General features: G+C 52.5%; 5 protein-coding genes and 2 non-coding genes across 7 annotated transcripts; 3 read left to right on the top strand and 4 right to left on the bottom strand.

Annotated features, from left to right (window-relative positions):
• Nucleotides 1–2,498: 2,498 nt before the first annotated feature.
• On the bottom strand, nt 2,499–2,632 carry QC764_0020840. Its single transcript has one exon. It is a non-coding gene; the product is annotated as a tRNA-Leu (tRNA).
• A 23-nt stretch (nt 2,633–2,655) lies between these two features.
• QC764_117530 (uncharacterized protein) lies at nt 2,656–5,043 on the bottom strand (the record flags this gene model as incomplete). The annotated part of the gene is made up of 2 exons (XM_062943017.1): nt 2,656–3,320; nt 3,379–5,043. The coding sequence occupies 2 exons, from the start codon at nt 5,041–5,043 to the stop codon at nt 2,997–2,999; spliced, it is 1,989 nt and encodes a 662-aa protein (XP_062806069.1). The 3' UTR covers nt 2,656–2,996.
• Nucleotides 5,044–6,300: 1,257 nt separating this feature from the next.
• QC764_117520 (uncharacterized protein) lies at nt 6,301–8,797 on the bottom strand (the record flags this gene model as incomplete). The annotated part of the gene is made up of 2 exons (XM_062943016.1): nt 6,477–8,797; nt 6,301–6,421 (listed from the first exon to the last, which is right to left on the bottom strand). The coding sequence occupies exons 1-2, from the start codon at nt 6,953–6,955 to the stop codon at nt 6,301–6,303; spliced, it is 600 nt and encodes a 199-aa protein (XP_062806068.1). The 5' UTR covers nt 6,956–8,797.
• A 25-nt stretch (nt 8,798–8,822) lies between these two features.
• Nucleotides 8,823–10,796, top strand: GPI2 (glycosylphosphatidylinositol anchor biosynthesis). The gene is made up of 2 exons (XM_062943015.1): nt 8,823–9,353; nt 9,415–10,796. Exons 1-2 carry the CDS (start codon nt 9,062–9,064, stop codon nt 10,719–10,721), a joined length of 1,599 nt encoding a protein of 532 aa, XP_062806067.1. The 5' UTR covers nt 8,823–9,061; the 3' UTR covers nt 10,722–10,796.
• A 129-nt stretch (nt 10,797–10,925) lies between these two features.
• On the bottom strand, nt 10,926–11,017 carry QC764_0020800. Its single transcript has one exon. It is a non-coding gene; the product is annotated as a tRNA-Pro (tRNA).
• An 812-nt stretch (nt 11,018–11,829) lies between these two features.
• Nucleotides 11,830–14,011, top strand: QC764_117500 (uncharacterized protein; the record flags this gene model as incomplete). Its single annotated transcript, XM_062943014.1, has 3 exons — nt 11,830–12,268; nt 12,318–13,176; nt 13,240–14,011. The coding sequence occupies 3 exons, from the start codon at nt 11,830–11,832 to the stop codon at nt 14,009–14,011; spliced, it is 2,070 nt and encodes a 689-aa protein (XP_062806066.1).
• A 1,019-nt stretch (nt 14,012–15,030) lies between these two features.
• On the top strand, nt 15,031–18,570 carry QC764_117490 (uncharacterized protein; the record flags this gene model as incomplete). Its single annotated transcript, XM_062943013.1, has 4 exons — nt 15,031–15,179; nt 15,239–17,617; nt 17,654–17,874; nt 17,933–18,570. The coding sequence occupies 4 exons, from the start codon at nt 15,031–15,033 to the stop codon at nt 18,568–18,570; spliced, it is 3,387 nt and encodes a 1,128-aa protein (XP_062806065.1).
• Between the last annotated feature and the right edge of the window lie 729 nt (nt 18,571–19,299).

Genomic DNA, 19,299 nt, shown 5'->3' with positions numbered 1-19,299 from the left:
GGTGATGCCCCTTTTCGAGACACGCCTTGGGTATGCTTATGGGCCCACTGGGAAGTCCTCTAGATACAGATCCTGCTGTCCCCTTTGTTAGAGTCCGTCCCCGTATGAAAGTGCCCAGATGTATCGGCAAACTCATAGCTCGAGCATCGCCTTGAAGGATCATGGCGAAGAGCTCAGCTTCAGCAAAGCAGGACCTAGGCAGCCTACTATTTCGAGAGCGCTGGCTACCTTAAACTGGGGTCGTTACCTGTCATTGGCCTGTTCAGCATCGTCACATTCCTCGGCCGCATCCTTAGCCTTGTGGGATACCTGTATCGGAAGGAGGCAATATAGCAGGGTAGCACGGCATCTTCCGTTTTCGTTGGTCAGACTAAGACAGACTATTCACACCGCCCAGGGGTTCTCCTGTTCGCCGTTATTAGGGGACAGCGTTGCAGTTGCTGACGCTCACCATAAGGCGGTCGCTCGGTATTGGAGCCACCGAAGCTGGTAGATATCACCAAGTCTTGTTTCGTTTTGGCCTCACCCGTGCCTTCCTGAATCTCGGCATTGCAACAGTTGGGTAGGGTACCCACCATAAACCAGAGACAACGATAACAATGTCGCGATATCTCTGGTCCCCGTCCCCGGATCCTGGCCCAGGGCGCGGGACGCCACAGCCTTGTCGATATTGCATTGTCCCCCTTGAGCATGATGTCCTTGCATCTCCAGGCCCAAGGGATGAGTTGACGGGCCTTGGCAATTGCTTGATTGTCTTTGTAGAAGATGACCGGGGAAACGGCAACCTAAGATCGGGGTTCAGTACTAATCTGCGCGATACGAGGGCCTGTGGGACTGCACTACAGGACACTAAGTTGGACCAGCGACGCCATTTGCTCCCTCGTGATTGGTGTCATGAACCTGAGTGGTTTTGGATAATGGTAAAGATGAGACTCGTAAGGTGAGGGGTAATCTGCTCAAGAGATACCCTGAGATGGGAACAGAGCCTGCCGATCGATGTGGCTGGCAACTGTTCACTTCGCACTTAAGTGCGAGCGTACAGCATGAGTCAGCCCTTCAGGGCCCCAAACATGTTTGCCGGCGCTGTGAAACGTCGAGAATGGTATTCTCCGGTTGGCACATCCGAGTGTTTGAGATACTGATGGAACAACGGTTGTCCTACAACGAAAGTCTTAGCTGTTGCCGCTATGGGCACTGATAGCGATTCATGATGTGAAGCGTATATCTGTGCAACATGGCATCAGGCAAAGATCTTCGACCTCCCCCACATCCTCATCGCCGTGTTGAAAAGAGCAGGATTTGGCCCATCGATAGAAACTTGAAGTTATGCCGAAGAGCGAGCGAGACTTTACCGAGCCTCGAAGCTGTATCGAGTGGAGAAACATCATTCTCGTGGCGTGACCATCCCTGAAGAGCGAACCAGCGAACGTGAGAAGACACCGCCTATTCATTTGAACGACCGAATTGTAGATCGTGTTGGAAGTATAGTGCAGGATAGATTATCGTAGAGTCAAGCGTATACGTAGAGAGTTTTTCGCTACCTTCGAATAAAAAGCAAATTACGAGCCGTCATGATCCTCGGAGCTGGCGCCGACGCGCCAAATTCTTTTTCGCATAGGCTTGACGTCATCCCGTCTTGGTGGGCGTTAGCCGGTAATGCTTGGCACTAACAATGCCGGACCCACAGGTAAAGCCAAGCATCGGCCATCTGAACTGCATCTTTCAACACCGTTCGGCAAGCCCGAGACAGCGAGTTTCGACATCGCCAAAATCCATGACAACAATGACATCTATCATCGGAGAGACAGTTTCGCCAAGGAAACATGCGAGTAAGATTCTCATGGCTCCCGCCTGCCGTCTCTTGGCAGAAACACGCTTATCTGGGGTCATACATGTACATGTCCACTCTACTGCTGTGCTATGTTATTTATAACAGATGCCAAGCTCATATACTTCCCCGGGAAACGTCCAATTGCAGAATCGTTCCAGTTTGAGGGCCTCTTTGCTGGTTCATTCAGTCTCTCAGCCAGCCATCAAACTGCGCCTTCGCTTCCACGAAGCAGGGAGAAGCGAGATCCAACATCCTCCATACCGATCACAGTATGCTCCCCATGAGACAAAACTCCACGTGCCATTCTTCAGAAATCTCATCCGCCTCACTATTAGGTTGCTTGCCTATCCTTCCTCACCGTCTACTCTCAGCTCCCAATATCAAGCCAGACAAGGATTTTCTGGGGGAGATCTACGACAGGATCTTTCTACACTCATCCCTAGCTACCCTAGGTACATTCAACGTTTTCTGTACCTACAGAACCCTCGGTCGTGTCGAGGCTGAGTCTGCACGCTATCGGCTTTCCATCGGCTTCACTCAACCCACAGCCCATACAGCAAGGGCTACCCCAGCCAAACCCTCACCACGATCCCCCATATCCACCACAACCACTACGCCCTGTGCAAAAATGCCTCTTCCAGCCCTCGGCAAACATCAGAAACAAACAGGCAAGGTGGCCGAGCGGTCTAAGGCGCCACGTTAAGGATCTTCCCTTAATCCACACTTGGATACTTCTCTTGAGGAAAGCAAACAAGTTCCGTGGTCTCGAAAGGGGCGTGAGTTCGAATCTCACCCTTGTCATTTTTAGCAAAGCAGACTACATGTCGGAAGATAAATATCTTTTTTTTGTGTGTGTGTTTTGTGTGGTGAAGTATGAATATCTATGGCGCTATTTTGAAGGTAAGGGATTTGAACACCTTGGCTAATAGTATGGGGATGTATTGAGAATGCTATGTGGCAAAAGTAAATCGATTGAAATCCAGGCAAATCTTCAAAGCAAATTCCGATGGTATAAGATGAGAATGAAGGAAGCGATTTCTGTAAAGAAGAAAAGAGGATAAATGGTATAACAAGGAAATAGACAACCAAACGTAGAAAACCATCATCTCCAACGTGATCTCATCCAACCTTATCATCCTGCATTCAACAGCTCATCACGTCTCTCTCACTTCCGATGAATATCGACCCTCGCAATAACCTTTTCCGCATCAGGCATACGTGTGATGCACAACGCCCTGCAGAAAGCACCCCATTCATCCTTGGTGCCCTCCTTTACAGCGTCGCTCAGATCCTGACCATACTGTTCTCTAAACGCCCGCTTCACCTGCTGCATGTGATTGGCATCCCAGTGATACCTCACCAACCGCGAAATCAACAGCTCCTTTCTCAGCTCGTCCTTCTTGGACGCCTTGAGCGCGTGCTGGAGCAACATGGCGTCTCTCATGGGCTTGTTGATCACCCCGTTGAGGATATGCGCTAGAACCTCGCCCTATATTCGTCACGCGTCAACATCATGCTCAAAACTTGCAGGACTAGAGAGAACTTACCACCAAATTCCCACTCTTCTTCAGCGCATCCTTGGCAAAGTTCCCTCCCCTACTAACTTCCCTATAAACCCTCATCACCTCCCTCAAATGCTCCTCCCCCCTCCCCACCACAATCTCCAACATCTTACTCTCCCCGCCCTTCTCGCTCTTGACAGCCTTGTACAACTCCCTAACATCCTGCTCCACCAAATCCGCATCAACCCTCCACCTCCTCTCCCTACCATCCCAAACATCCTCCTGCCTCCCCCCCTCCAGCACCATCAGCACCGCCTTCTTAAACTTGTCCTCCCTCAGCTCCGTCCTCATCGCCCTCGTCAGAGAATTCCCATACTTCTTGTCACTAAACCCATCCTTGATCAGCCTAATCTCCTCGTTTGACCTCCCCATCAAACTCTCAATCAGCAACTCCCTCCGCGTCTTATCCCCATGGTACCAAAAATTAGCCCAGTAACTCTCGCTCTCCCACCTGCCGAGCGCAGTAGCGTAACACGCCTTCATCAAGTTGGGATCCTCATCCTTGAGCCTGGCACGGATATGTTTCGCAATGTTGACTCCCTTTCTTTCCGTGCCGGTTTTGACAAGGCGCTTGTATTCCTGGCGCAGCTCCATGATTTGCTCGTGGGACATGCCTGGCAGGATTTCGATGAGGGGTTCTGTTTCGGGAGGGCGGCGGTCGCCCTTTAGGGCTTTTGCCAGCCTGGCAGCGTCGTCGACCGGGTCGTGGAACCTCGCGCGTCGTTTCTTCTTCTGTTCGGATTCAGAGTCTGAACCGAGGGGGGAGAGCGCTTCGAGGATATGATGTCCGGGAGAGGAGGGCATGAGCAGGGGGGAGGGCATGGGTGACATGGATTGGTACGTTCCGTGGTAGGCTTCCAATAGCGGGGAAGGGGGGGCGGAGGAGAGGGAGAGGGAGTGGTGGGGGCTGTGGACCGACAGGGTTGACATGCGATTCGTTGGGGGCAGAGGGGAGGAGGTTCGCTTCATGGCGGATTTCAAGGGGGATGATGGGCCGGGAGAGGGGGAACGGCCGGGGCGAGGGGCAGGTTCGAGCGAGGCGCCGTAGCGGTCTGTCTTGGAGACGGAACCGTACTCGTAAGGCCTCGGCTGGGCGTAGTTGAACGATGGTGCCGAGGCAGAAGGGTTGGGGATCGGGATCGGAATGGACTGGGGGACAGGAGCATCATATTTGGATTGCCCCGGCAGCTTCCCATAGGCGAGATCATCCTGGAGCTTGTCCTTCTTCTCCCTGCGGCGGCGCTCCTTATCGGACTCCCTCCCGAAAGAATCGCGGGAGTCTCTCGGCGAAGACGAGGGCTCGGCGGTTCTGATCTCAGGATATCTCCGTCTCTGGCTGTCGCTGTCCGAGTCCCGGTCGCGGTCTGCTCTTCTACCGCTATATCGACCGTACTCAGCTTCAAGAGGATCACCATAGATATGACCCTGTCCCTGGAGGTTCACCACCGAGGGAGGTCTCGCGCCGTAAAAGTCCTCATCGGCGGCGGATCCCCACTGTGAGAGCCGTTCATACTCGCTGTATGCCGTCACCGTAGAGGGCGTGAATCCGCGGTCGGTAGAGCTGTACGGTGACGCTTCCACCACATCGGCGCGCCGGCCCGGAGAACGGGACCGGGCGCGCCGGCCGCCATCGTCAACCTGCAGAGACATTATTATGTCTTGCTACTTCTGGAAGTAAGCTCGCGGCTGGCTTGCAGCTGTGAGATGCCGGGTTTGAGCTTTCACACGGCAAACTGTTTGTCGACCCGGAGTTCGGATGAGACCCAAAATGCGGGGTGAACCAAGTGTGAGTTGGTCTTGGCGTAAGATACAGGTGACGCGGTTGCAGCAAGCTTCGGACTCGACTTTCTGCAGGAAGAGGGAAACCGAATTCTTTTTATCTGAAAGAAAAGAAGAGCAAAAAGATGTTGGTCGGGGGGCGGCTGACGGATGAGGATCAGGGAAAGGAAGGCTGAAGGCCTGAGGCAAGGCATGGGTATCAAGGGAGGGGGGTTTGTGCTGAGTTGGGCTTCTGGGATCGCTCGTGATTGGGTTGAAGAGGCTGGGCTGCATGAGAGTTCCATAAGCCATGAAACATCAGTGGGCATTTACCACGCCGCTCTCTCTGCATCCTGACGATAATCAAGAGGTCTTATTCGCCGATGTATTCGTTGGTAATCTTAGTTCTCACACTCTGCATTCCCGAGCTCGACTTATGCGATGAATACAGTCAGTGGTGTCGACTTGCTCATGAGCCGCTTGCCGATGTGGCTTGTGATCACAGCGAACAGCCTCAAAGATGGAGTTGCAAGGGCTTGGCGATGGAATGCTTGGCATCACGGGGTAGGAATGATCAGTCGGGACCTCCGAACCCCGCATTCCGGCGCCGATATGCGAGAAAGGCGGATCCCGGGGCGGCCGGCTCAGCCTCCATGGTCCTTGGCACGGGTGTAGAAGCCGCACTTAACGTCATAGGATGTCTAATATATCGCCCTTTGAGATAGGTAACTTGCTCTTTCAGATCTCCTCGAGGCGGGTGAGGGATGGAAGCGGAACACGTTGGGCTCGGTTCGTTGGACTGCAGTGAGGCCTTCTGGAGCTCACATCGGCCCACTCCTGAGTGACCATACGGAATTGCACACGTGCTCGAGTGTTGTTGCACAAATTGTTCGGTAAGCAAGTGCACGAGGGAGCCTAATGATAATTATATTTTTTGCGAGATATATTCAAGTAAGCAACACCTGCTCGGTTGCCAGACGATGGCAACGGAACATGAACATGCCCTATCAAGTCCTCACGAATGTTGGTCTTGAGGCCATTCGTTCTTGGTTCTGATGATATGCTGACACACAGTCGAGCTTCAGGTTGGCCTAATAGCCATCAGAAAAGAGGTATCGAGGCGAATTTCGAGCTATGCTCTGCTCATCTTCACAGCAAGGCTTTCTTCTCATCCGACACATCCTTGGGGACATCCGGAGCAGCTTCTAACTGGATTGAGCACACCTCTCGAATTGGGCTCTCTTCTAACCTGATCGTGCCTTGCTCTTGTCTATCATGTATCGTTAGTGAAGCCCTTCATCCATACTTTGTCAACTATGACTTACCTCCTCACATAGCTACCCCAAGTCTCCACCATTACCACCACAAGAAGGAAAGATGTTGCAAGATAGATGATGAGCATATCGTTGTTTTCGCGTAGTAGCCTCCCATGACGACACGGCATTCCTGGTCGGGCGAACGACGCAAAGGTGGTAATATCGACGTCGGTCTCGGTAACCTCCAGCAAGTCCTCATCGCCCAGTGTCACGACAGGCGCATCCATTTCGTCCTCCCATGTTTCCGCGGCAGGCCGGTGTTTTGTGAGCGGTCGCAATTGCGGTGAAGCGACTTCTATTGGTGTTTGCGCAGATCCATCTTGACTCCTCTTGGTGATAACACTGGAGAGCTCGCTCGACCGGGACTGGAGGACAGTCACCACTCCATTGGCAGCGTCCGAGAAGATTTCCAATCGTTCCTTCAACAAAACAGGCACAGGCGAGCATGTCGCCATATGCGCAAGGCCAAGCACAATGTACCACCTCATTTTGATATGTGACCAAGGTGCGACAATTTAACTCGGGCAAATCCAAGAACTCACGGGTTGGTCGCTCTTGCGTCCTTTTAAGGAGCACCCCGGCGACAAAGAACAAAGAGTGACGTCGGGCTTCGAAACCGAGGGGGCGGTAGTGGAATAATCCAAACAAAGGAAGGGGAGCAGGAGCTTGCCGAGGCGCAATGATGCGCAGCGATGAGGAAATTCGAAAGTCAGTGAGGCCGGGTAATTGGCAGAGGCAGGCCCAGACAGCTGAATATGCCGAGCGCAATATGTTGAAAGACAAGAAACACCGAGTACAGATGCTATGCAGCAGGCTAAATGGAGGAAGAGCAGAAATTGAGCTTACAAACGCCGTTACACGGGAGGGGAAGTCGGAGAAGCTGAAAAGGACGGCGTGTTGGCCCCGCGAAGGTAGTGTGGGTGGTTGGGTCTTTATGAAGACGGGAAGCCACCACCAAGCAGGGCATTTCACGATAGCGTCGAGCTCACATAGGACGACGTCCATAAGCAGGGCGCACCAGGCCAACAGGCCCCCGTGTGCTAGACGCCGCCATGCACCCGGAGGGTCTACACCAACCGAACCACTGCGCCGCAGTGCATCTCAATCTGCTCTTGGCGCCTGGTCCAAGGCAGGCAGTCTGTGGTGTATCGGATTTATACTGTGGTGACCACCTCTTGGAACAATGTGATGATGCGCTGACTTGTTGCCAGTCGGCTGTTGTGGGCGAAGGCGTCCAACGGATCCCCAGCTTTTTTTTTTCGCGACCATTATGCCACCGGTGGGCAAACGGCGAAGCCGATCATGGAGCGGCCCACGCTAGAAAATGGCCATGTGCCAGACGACGGCGAGGACGAGCGAGAGAGTTGCGTGTGCTGAGACAAGCTGTGAGCGGCACGTTGCATGCATATCGGTAGGTGCCGGAAAAGATTGGGTCAACTTGGCAGCCCTGTCCTTCTCGTCCTTCTCTTGCGGGGTGCTGAAAAGGGAGGGGGGAAGCGTAGCGACACAGAGAATCTCGTATTTCAATAATCGGTCGCCGTTCCGGACCAACGACCCATCATACGAGTTACCCAAAACGACGCCGTTTGACCATCGTGTTGATTCTCCAGCAAGCCGCCGTTCATGCGATCTTTGTCTTGGCTTCATGGGGGCAAGTAAGTTCTGCATCTTCAGCTGCCCCAGTAGGTGTTTCAATGGCTCTGAACTGGAAGCAAGGCGCCACTTGTATAAAAGGCCCGTCTGCATCTGTAACACGAGCTTCTGAGCTGCTGATGGCCCACTTTGACAACGGGTGCCTCCTATGCTCATCCACGGCCGTTGAGCTAGAATAGGGTATATCCATCGCCGAGAAATGCAATTGAATATGCAGCCCCTGAAGACTTACATCTTCGCCGCATCAATACGCATCCAAAACAGTGGAACTCGTTGGCTGGAGCGATCGAGGCCAACACCTAAAAAGCTTGACGATGCCAGCCATGGCCCGGATGCCGCTCGGGAGGAGAACAGGAAAAAGCTTGACTGACCCCTTCATGCATGAGGTACACCTTGGGTGGTTATCAGGCCTTTTGTTGGGTTACACATGCGGTCCGAAGGCGGGATCCTGGTCCTGTGCCTGGAAAGGTTGCATGCTTAATCTTTGAAGTGAATGGAACCGTGAAAAGCTCCAGCTGTTTTTGGAGATATGTTGGTGACGATGATCATTGCTTACGCGTCGTAGGAGTCGCTCATGTTAAATCGCCCTGATTACCCATGTCTGTGGGAGCATGCGTACGTGTACAGCATGTCCAGAAAATACGACAAGCAAGGGACTGAGTGATGACAGAAAATTGTACTCTTTCTCCTGAGGTTTGATGTGGTCGAGACGGAAGGTGGATGGCGGGACCTGAGGGCCCCACAAATCAAGAAGTGGCCCAAGCTTTTTAGCGTGCTCGGTGCCAAGGGGCAGCTATTGCCTGCCACACGCCAGTGCAATGGCTTGCCAATGCGGCTTTGCTGCTGGCGAACACATCAGATTCCTCCCCTACATGTTTAGCACTGCTGTGGCATTCATCGACAATATCATTGTGCATATGGGAGAGCAGTGACTCCACCCCATGGCCCCTCCGTCGGGCCTCCATCAATCGGCCATTCCCTCCGACTTTGAGAAGCCCTTCCCAGCCCTGGTGCGCTCCTCGACCGTCCCAGCGAGCCTCAAGTCGCACCGCGCCGACCCATCCCATCTGGCCCCCGAGGACGCATATACCCCTATTTCACCACCCAGACAGCCTGGCCTCTTCGATACCGGTCTCGATACGCGGCCACGGCACATCAGGCGTAATGACACGAGCAGGAGTCGTAGTAGAAGGCGGAAGCGCTTCCAGAAGCTCTTATGGGTGAAGCAATCATGTGCGCATACTGGACGCCATTCTCTTGTGGTTGCTCCTGACCTAACACGAGCGCATTGCAGATCCCGACAACTATACCGACCAAGCGACCTTTCTCGAGAACCTACAGCGCAACCCACGGGTGCAGCCGTATGACTTCTGGCCCCTGGTCGCCGATTCGACTGTCATCTTGCAGCATGTCTGCTCCGTCATAATATTCATTGTTTGCTTTGTGGGCATATTTCAGGAGAGGGTGAGCCCCGTGTCGGTAGTCGGATGGGGGAGCTTTGCGACGTTTCTCGGTTGGCTGCTATGGGATTGGTGGATGACACAGGAGGACCAGACCGGTGCTGGCGAAAGCGGTGACATGACAAGGAGCATGCGGGATGGGCGAATTTACAGAGAATACCGACCCCCTCGGCGACAAGACTCTTTACCTGGGCCAAGTCTTCACCAACCATTGCCGAATAACATCAGTACAGCTAGCATATCGAGCACCTCGAACCTACCATCAGCAGCCAGCTCGACTACCAATCTCCTCCAATACAACCACCGACCAAATCCGACACCTCACCAGCATCATGATAATACCTCTCACAACTCAACAGCACCTAAGCTCCTGACTCCAGGACACTCACACTCGCACTCTGTCTCCTCAGTTCACTCGGTAACATCGCAGAACAGTGCCAACTCCCCAACCAGCACCAGGGGTCCAACCCACGACTCCGACCCAGACTCCCTCCCCAACACACGCGCGTACCTTCGCGTATCCACCATCAAATCCGCCATCCTCATCTACTTCACCTTGCTGGGCTTATCCCCCATCCTCAAGTCCCTCACCCGATCCACCTCCTCCGATTCCATCTGGGCCATGTCCTTTTGGCTCCTAGCAATCAACATCTTCTTCTTCGACTACTCAGGCGGCACCCCCTCCCACATCTCTGGCCCGCACAAAACCAAGAAAATGCCGGTCGCTTCCTTGTCAACCAACGCCGCTCTCATGGCGTCCACCGTCCTTGCCTCCCGCCTTCCCTCCACAGGCCAAGTCTTCTCCCTCACGCTCTTCAGCATCGAGGTGTTTGGCCTGTTTCCTGTTTTCAGATCATACGCTAGGCACCGAAGCTGGCGGTATCATTTTCTTTTGACTGTGCTGTTGGTTTTGGGAGCGGGGGGTGGAGTGGGGATCATATTAGGGGAGGCACCGGCGACGTCGTGGCCATGGAAGAGAGGACTGGCCGGGATGGTGATTGGGTGTTTGATCAGTGCGGTTGCGATTGGGGGGTGCAGTTGGTGGTTGATTGGGATGCAAAAGTACAAGAATGAGATTTATGGGCCGTGGGATCCGGCGAGGCCCATCATTATCAGTAGGAGGCATTGGGATGATGATTAGATGGAAGGGATATGTTGGTTGGGGGAGTAAATATTTGGATAGAGATGAAAAATAGTAGATTTTGATTTTATCGGAATGAATGCTGTGTGTGTGATGGATGGCCCTTTACATTTACTCTTGTGCATAATTGTGAGGTTATGCAGTCGAATCTCATGATGTACCAAAAAGGTATCATGATAATGATGAATGAACATCAAAACATTGGGGCCGAGCCAGGGCTCGAACCTGGGACCACTTGCAACAGCTTATGAGAGGGAATTCCCAAAGCAAGTATGCTACCACTACACCACACGGCCATTTGGAACAATGGAGTTCTTTGTTTGTGTGAGATGTGGCATCAGCTTATTGGATTATATGTGGGGAGCTCTCAGCTGAGGAGAGGAGCCATGCCGATAAGGGGTTGGATGCTATGGGGGCACGGCAGGTGAGTCAAGAGGGGCAACAGACATACTGAGACAGAGTGGTTTTGATGAGTGCCGGCTGTGTAAAACGCATAAAATATATCTTCTATATGACATATAAAGTAGATGAAAGTTTATTGACCTGGGTGAACTTGTCCCTTCTGATTTCAAGTGAAGGGTTAGGGTTGATCATATCTTCGGATGAAAGTGATGTTGAGATGTGCTTTGTCAGCACGATCACCGCCCCACCCAGCCGATTGATTGCCCCTCACTCATTCCCCTCACAAGTTAATTCCGGGTGCTAAACTCCGCATGATAGCGACCTCCCCAGAGCCCAGCATCCGATTTGTCCCAGTAATGTCGTCACTAGTATATATCGGCCGGTGTTCAGTGCTAGAAGGGTGGGTGAGATAGCTTGTGGCTCTGGTACAACGGCGGCGAAGTGAGGTGCCATGCCCGTGTCATCCATTTAGTCAATGAAACAATTGCTTTGCTCTTTTCTTCATGATGCGCTTTTGAGAACTCGTTTGCTTGTCACGAGTGATATTTCTCGCTTTTGAAAAGCGATCTGTTAAAGCGCATTTGAACTACCCCTCGTGGCTTATCAATCGACTTGCCTCTCACCACAGCTGGCTTCAACCGGTCGAAATACAACAACACTTTGGACTTTCAGCGTCGACGTTTCAACAGTTTTTCAGTCTACCACAATGAGTAGCGACAATTACCGCGGTGACCCCAACGATGGCGGCCCGCTGGATTCCGACGACTGGACCTCCTACGTCCCGTATTCGATGCATGAAGCTACTCGCGAGCGGGTCGAAGACGGAGAGGAATATGACCAGGAGTATTATGATGAAATTTTGAGGGAAGAAATGGCAGAACATGAGCGGCTTCATGCGTCCGGCGATGCCGAGGGACTCGAGTTGGAGGTTGTGTTGGAGCAGGTTCCGGTCGGTAATGAGGATGATGAGGATGATGAGGATGAAGAAGATGAAGAAGATGACGAAGATGAAGAAGATGAAGAAGATGAAGAAGATGAAGAAGATGAAGAAGATGAAGAAGAAGATGATGATGATAATCAAGCTACTGCCGAGGAGAGGGAGGGGGGTCAGCTACTGAGGAGAATTGTGAGACTTGTTGGGAATGGTGAGTGTTGACTGGGGGTGATTGATGAGACCCGGCTGACGATTTGTAGGTGCCTCGGGGGCAGTTGGGTTGAGCCAGCGACAGATTCTTGCTTTGCTGAGAGGGCATGATCTTACGGACTTGATTTTTGATGATGCCGAGGTTGATGAGATGATGTATCAGCGGCGGACCAACAGACAAGACCCGGATAGGTTTCCCAAGGTACCGAGTGAGGAGGGGAGGAAACTGATGGAGTCGGGGGCGTTTGGGTCGTTTGATATCCGTGATCGGAGGTATAAGGATATCTCGAGGAGGATTCTCGATCGAGAGCTAGGTCTGGGCGGCAAGGCTGAGCAGCTGAGGAATCGAGGAATGATGCTGCAACAGATGATACCGGTATCCAAGCCAGAGATGATTATCCATTACGACGATCCCGTTTGTTGCGGCCAGTTCTCCGACGATGGCAACTTCTTTTACACCTGCAACAAAGACTTTAAAGTACGGTTATACGATACCTCGAATGTTTACGACTGGAAGTACTACAAAACGTTCGACTACCCGTTTGGTCAATGGACGATGACCGATGCCGACCTCAGCCCTGATAACCGCTGGCTGGCGTTTACGTCGTTGCAGCCTGAAGTTGCGATTGCTCCCACCGACCCGAAGGATACCGGCGATTCATACACACTTAACTTTGCCGGAGGGCACAGTCAGCCTGGGTATGGTGGGAGCTTTGCTATCTTCTCCGTGAGGTTCTCGGGCGATGGGCGTCAGCTTGTCGCGGGCACGAATACCGACTCCGTGGTAGTGTATGACATCGAAACACGCACAACATTACATCACGTTCATGGGCATAACGACGATGTGAACGCCGTTTGCTTTGCCGACAAGAACTCGCCTCACATCCTGTACTCCGGCTCAGATGACTGGTAGGTTTTCTTCTTTTCTGCACAGAAAGTCTTGAGATGGTAACTGATGCCATGTCTCTATAGTACGATTAAAGTATGGGACACCCGTTCCATTGGTGACGGCCGCCCAGCCGGGGCCTTTGTAGGACACACCGAAGGCCTTACCTATATCGACTCCAAGCAGGATGGTCGTTACATCCTTTCCAATGGTAAAGACCAGTCGATGAAACTGTGGGACTTGCGCAAAGCAATGTCTACCTCCACCTTCCTTTCAACAAACCCAACGGCCATCACTCAATCTCCAGATTATCAGTTCGACTACCGCTGGCAAGAATATGACGACTCACGATGGTATCAGCACCCCCACGACAACTCAGTCGTGACTTTCCGTGGACACAAGGTTCAGAGGACACTCATCAGATGCCACTTTTCGCCACCCAACAGCACAGATAGTCGATACGTCTACTCTGGAAGTGCAGATGGGCATGTATACATTTGGAACATGGACGCCACACTCGCGAAGACCATTGACGTTCAAAAAGCCACAGAGTCAGCCACTGGAAGCAACACGAGACTCAGGATGAGGCGGTATAGATTGCATAGCTTCGAGAATGACTGGAGCACTATTGTGAGAGATGTGGGATGGCATCCGAATGCGCCGGTACTGGTCGCTAGTTCGTGGAACGGCTCGGCGAATGATACGGGAACGGCAAGCGTGCATGGGTACAACGAGGCTGACGATGATGATGGGGAGGAGAGTGAGGATGAGGGGATGGCAATGGGGAGAGTGGTGGATGAAAAGTTAAATGCCCCGCGGGTGGCTACTGGAGGTTGGAGGCAGAGATATGATATGTAAGAAGTTGAATGATGTTTCGGCGTTGCATGGCTGGATTGGGAGGCTCAAATTGAGATGATGTGTATGATGCCTATGACACTGTTCTGGACGGTTTAGGATATCGATTGATTTCATGATCTAGTTGTTACATTTCGGGTATCTGGTAACGTGACAGCAACTCTATTGCTCCCACGATCTTGATGGATGAACAAAGTTTGTCCCAATGTTCTAACAGGAAGGTGCTCAGGTCGGCCGTTCGAGGACGCGAGTGTGTGGGGGCTAAACAAGGGGCGGGGAGGACGGAAGTGGAGGTTTGCCCCCATGGCCCCCAAAGGCTTGCGCAAAGACTCCATCACGTTATCACCTCTTGATTCTTCTCAACGGCCTCAAATGCCGGTACCTTTGTCTGAATTACCTCTAAAAGTAGGTACCTTTGTTGGTGCTGCGCCTTATGCTAAGCTTACTACGTCTAGTCGTCCGGTAAGCGTAGCATTCCATAGGTGGACGATGAGTCGTCGGCGCCGAGAATCATTTCCCGAATCTGCAAGGCTGTCTGGAGTCACAGTTGCACGCCGACCTAGACCTTGTCTGTTGAACTAGCTTTTTTTTACCCGAGGGGTTACTCAACCCAAGCGAGCCACTACGGCAACGATACATGGGTGTATATCTCGAGGCTGTGCCTCTCAGATGGTAGGCAACAGAAATATCGGCACACGCTTGGCTAGTACTGACCCGAAAACTGTAGCCCTAACCGGCCGGATGCATAGAGGTCATGCCGGCACCTCGCGGCTCTTGGGTCTCATTCTGGTCGCTGAGACACGATGGTGTCGTTGCATTGATGAACAGATGAGTAAGGGTCTTGAGCAACGGCATTAGAGATGGCCCGCAGACGACTCAGATCGACGTGATGGCTTTCCCTTCTTCATGGGTATACAAGGGAGTGGGCTTCTCCCCCGCCTGACCCCGAGTTTCACGCCTGACCACGACTCTCTCACTGTCTTGGATCTCGCGGAAGTCGGCGTGCTTGTTGTAAGCCGACCATGTCCAGAATTTTGAAGGCGCCTTTCAAGGCCCTGCGGACTAGGTTGCCGCCATCGAGTGATACTCAGTCTCAACAACCAGACGAGGATCTTCACAACACGAAGCCTTTGGTCCTCAGAACTCCTTTCTTGATTGCAATCGGTCTCTAGTAGGTGCCTCTTCTCCACTTTCATGATCAAGGTTCGCTAACAAGACTCATTGTGCTAGCATCATTGGCCTCATTGTGGCACTCGAATATGGTTTTCGAACAATCACAATCGCGGAAAACCGATTGCCCGTCCTTAATGAGTACGGGTACGAAGACGGTACTGGAGCCTACGGCCCCTTCCTGGCACCACGCCTCTATAAGGCTAGAGCAGAGGAAGACTCGTCCCAGTTGTCCACAACCACTGGATTCTCGTCCACTGGAACGCCATCTGCAACAAGCACGGCTCCTCCGGTCTTCACATCCTTCCCGCAAAACACCAGCAGCTCAGTGTTCACCCCGGAGCCGATCTTGATCTCAACGTCGACTTCAGCGTCAACGTCAACGGCAATGTCAGGATGGGATGCCCTGCCAACAGAGGCCATGGAATTCGGTGAGCGTATCGGATATCCTGTCATACACGTTCCGACCAACGGAACTTTGAGCTCAAACAGAACCAGCCCCTATGGGATACAACGTCGAGTGCCGCCCAAGGACAAGTATGGGCAAATAGCGGGATACCGAATCAGGCTATCCTTCTGGCATATTGCATATTGGAAAAGTTCTCGGCCTGGGGACATACCATACGTCCGCACCCCAGTAAAGTTTATCAGCAATATCAACTTCTTTCCACTGGATAAAGCAACCGAATCGGACTGTACGATCATTTGCGACGGCCCTGCCTTCGTCTTTCTGGAGCCCTCGTGTTGGTCTGAGTGGTCAAGGGTTGCAACAGCCCAACGCGACATGCGCGCTCTCAATCCATCGATCATGGTAGAGTACAACGAATTTCAATTCGACGGTGCTCGGCCGTGTGCAAAGGTCGCCCCAGATATTGTGGAAACCAGACCGGTTACTGCTACTCTGTTTAACCCTCTTCCATCAGTCACAACCACTGAGCTCATATACGAAGATGTCGTGGTGACAGGACCGGGCCAGGGGTCATATGTTCCTTCGACCTACACTCTGAGTGATATTGACGGAAAGCCCACCACTACGGTGACTACGCCCGTTTGGGTGCCTGCTGAAACGGCGGTATACACAACAACCGTCATGACCTTGACAGACAGTAATGGCAGGCCGACCGCCACAATCACCGGACATGGGAGGAGCTCAGCGAACCAACCAAGAACCCTCTTCGATGACAAGGGGAAACCTACGGCCACAGTCATTGTGAACGGCGGGCGATGGGTATGGCGGACAAGAACAATGACAGGTGGGCATGGGACTACACCGATCGCAACGATCACTGCTTTTGCGACTCTGAAGTTTGCCACTGTCACTGGGTATGACGATAAAGGAGTGTTGACGACTGTGACGGGCAAATTTCCTCTTGTTCCCAAGACCATCACTATGCGTGATTCTAACGGGGTTCCCACGGCAACGGTAACCACGCAGGTTCCCACAACGTACGACTGGGGGGTCACGATTACAGATTCCAACGGTCGACCTGTGGCCACAGTGTGGCCCAAAGATGACGCCGGTATCTTTCGCGCCTGGGACGATGACAGCGACGGGAATCCCGCCACCTTGGACACGGTTTCATGGGGTGCTTATCTTTTGGCATCGTTCCTGCCCATCATCATCACGTTACCGCTCACTATCCTGGCGCAAATCATCGATTCGCACGTCAAGGCGCTACTACCTTTGAAAGCCATGTCGCGCCGCTCCGATGGGTCATCGGCCGAGGACTCATTGTTTCTTACAACAGGTGGCATCAAGGGTTTCTTCACCAGTTGGCGTCTCTTGTTTCGTTCAAGAGAGCCAGGTTTGCTGCTCTCGCAGATGTTGATTCTTGTCTCCTCTGCTACCGCCTCGTTCGCAACAGAAGCTATTGGCTTTAAACTCCATGGAGGTTGTACAGTCGATAGCTTTGCTGGCTGTTTTATGGAGATTGCTATCTTCCGGGCGCCGGGTCGTCTTGTACAGGTCTTTTTGAGTTTAAGTCTAGCTGTGGTTGTCTTTTTGATATTCGCAATGTGGAACTGGCACAGAAACTGCGGATCGGATATGAGGAGTATTGCTGGTGTTGCTGCGCTCCTTACGGAGCAGACAACACGAGAAACCATCCACAAGGCCAAAGTCAACATCACGGACAAGTACGTCGAAAGAGAGAAGATGATCAAGGAACTGAGCGACCATAGGTTTGCCCTGCGTCAAGTGGCGCAGGCACCACTACTGCCGCCCAGCCCGAGGCACTCCCCAACAGCAACGTCCATATCCAGCGAGACATCCCTGGGACTGTCCTCGTCACAGTCGTCGTCACAGAAAAAGTATGGTCCGTATTGCACAGTGAGGCACTTGACGAATCGGTCGAACACAAACAGGCCACACCTGGCCCTTGTTACACTGCCAAACGAAGGGCAGAAACAGCCCGGCGCGAGCAAGAAGACAAGCGACAAGAAGACAAGCGAGGAGGTGTCTTCTTCTATAACCAAGAAGCTGTTTTCTCTCAACCCAGTAGCACAAGACTACATTGCCCAGGTCCTCTTTCTCCTCACCATCATCGGCTTTCTCATCATGATCTTATACTATGAGCTCACAAGCTTTCACGACTCGGCCTTTGAGATCTTTATGAACTCACAGAACCTCGGTGTGCGCGCCTTATTTGCCGGTTTGGGTTTCATCATCTCGCTGTTTTGGGATTCTTACTTCTTCAGTAAGTACCTCACCTACTCCTATTCTTTAAAACCAGATAGCTAACCACTTCCCAACAGACATAGCAACCCGAGAACCCTACCGCCTCCTCTCCCGCCACCCCCGCCTCCTCCAGACAGACGGCACCAGACGATCCAACCGCTTCTTCACCACCCCTCCCCCCCTGCACGTCTTTGAGGCCCTCACCCCCTCTAGCATCTTTTACAGCCTCCAGGATGGATCATTCATCGTCCCTGCCGTGGCGGCTGTGACGGTGTTGTCGAAGCTGACCCCGCCGTTGTTGTCCAACATACCGTTTGTTCCTTGGCTTACGTGGGAGACTCACCAGGTGTGTGCTTGGTCGGTGGTGGGGACGTTGGTGTTGATGATTTTGGTGCTTGGGTGGAATTTAGTTGCGGTGAGGTACCCGTATATGCCGGTGAATCCGGGGGGTGACGGGATGGGGTTGGTTGGGTGGGTGTATTATCTTTGCGATTCGAATGTGAGGGCGGAGTTGGGGGAGGTTTATAGCAGGAGGCAGGAGGTTGAGAACAGGGGTGGGGTTTGGGGATGGTGGAAGGGAAGGGGACAAGGAGGGGAGAAGACGGAGGGATCGGAGGGGGAGAGGGGGAGATATGTTACTTTTGGGGAGGTGACGGAGGCTCAGACGGGGGGTATGAGGGTGGGTATTGGGGAGTATGGAGTTGGGAGGGGGTAGATGGGGCTGGTGTACTCATATGATAGCATTGAAAGGCATGAAATAATGATAATGAGGCGCCGATTCCAGGCATATCAAAGCATGAGACATGTTGCATCAGTTAAACCGTGAACATCATTCCACCACGACCATCTGAAGTCTTTCCAGCATAACGATATCTGGCAAAGTGATACAGCCCACGGAGTATTCAAGAGCTTATAACCACTTGGTCCGACAGCTCTTTTCTCAATAAGAAGAATCGAACGATTTAGTATGGTAAAGCCAACGAACTATATCCCGAAACATCCATACGACACAAGTAAACCTGTCCCAAAAATCTTCCTCTGTCAATGACTTGTTTCGACGCCACTCCCCCAGTAAATATCAATAACCCTCACCAATGACCACCCATTGGCCCCCTCCCCCAACAATCAACCAACACCAAAGCAAGCCCGAGTTGGATCATATAGTCAAAAGTTTGGGTGAGATACCTAAGGTACTGTTGGTTGTGGACTGGATTGGGAGGTGGATTCGCGCGCCCGCTCGCTCCGTGTGGAAGCCCCTCATCCCGATAGAGAGAGCTGCAATTTCCGTGACGGGCCCCGGTTCATGAGGTGGCTAGAGCTCTTAGAGGGCGAGGATGCGATTGATTCTCAGTTTGAGGAAATATGCCATTGGGTAGAGTGTTTGGGTGCCCTGCAGTTGTTTGATAGGTACGGTGTGCACAAGGGGGGTGATTGCTGGATGGAA

Source organism: Podospora pseudoanserina, chromosome 1 (assembly GCF_035222485.1).
Source record: "Podospora pseudoanserina strain CBS 124.78 chromosome 1, whole genome shotgun sequence".
In the NCBI taxonomy this organism is placed as follows: Eukaryota; Fungi; Ascomycota; class Sordariomycetes; order Sordariales; family Podosporaceae; genus Podospora; species Podospora pseudoanserina.
Note: the sequence above shows the minus strand (reverse complement) of the source record. Positions and strands in the feature narration are given on the sequence as shown.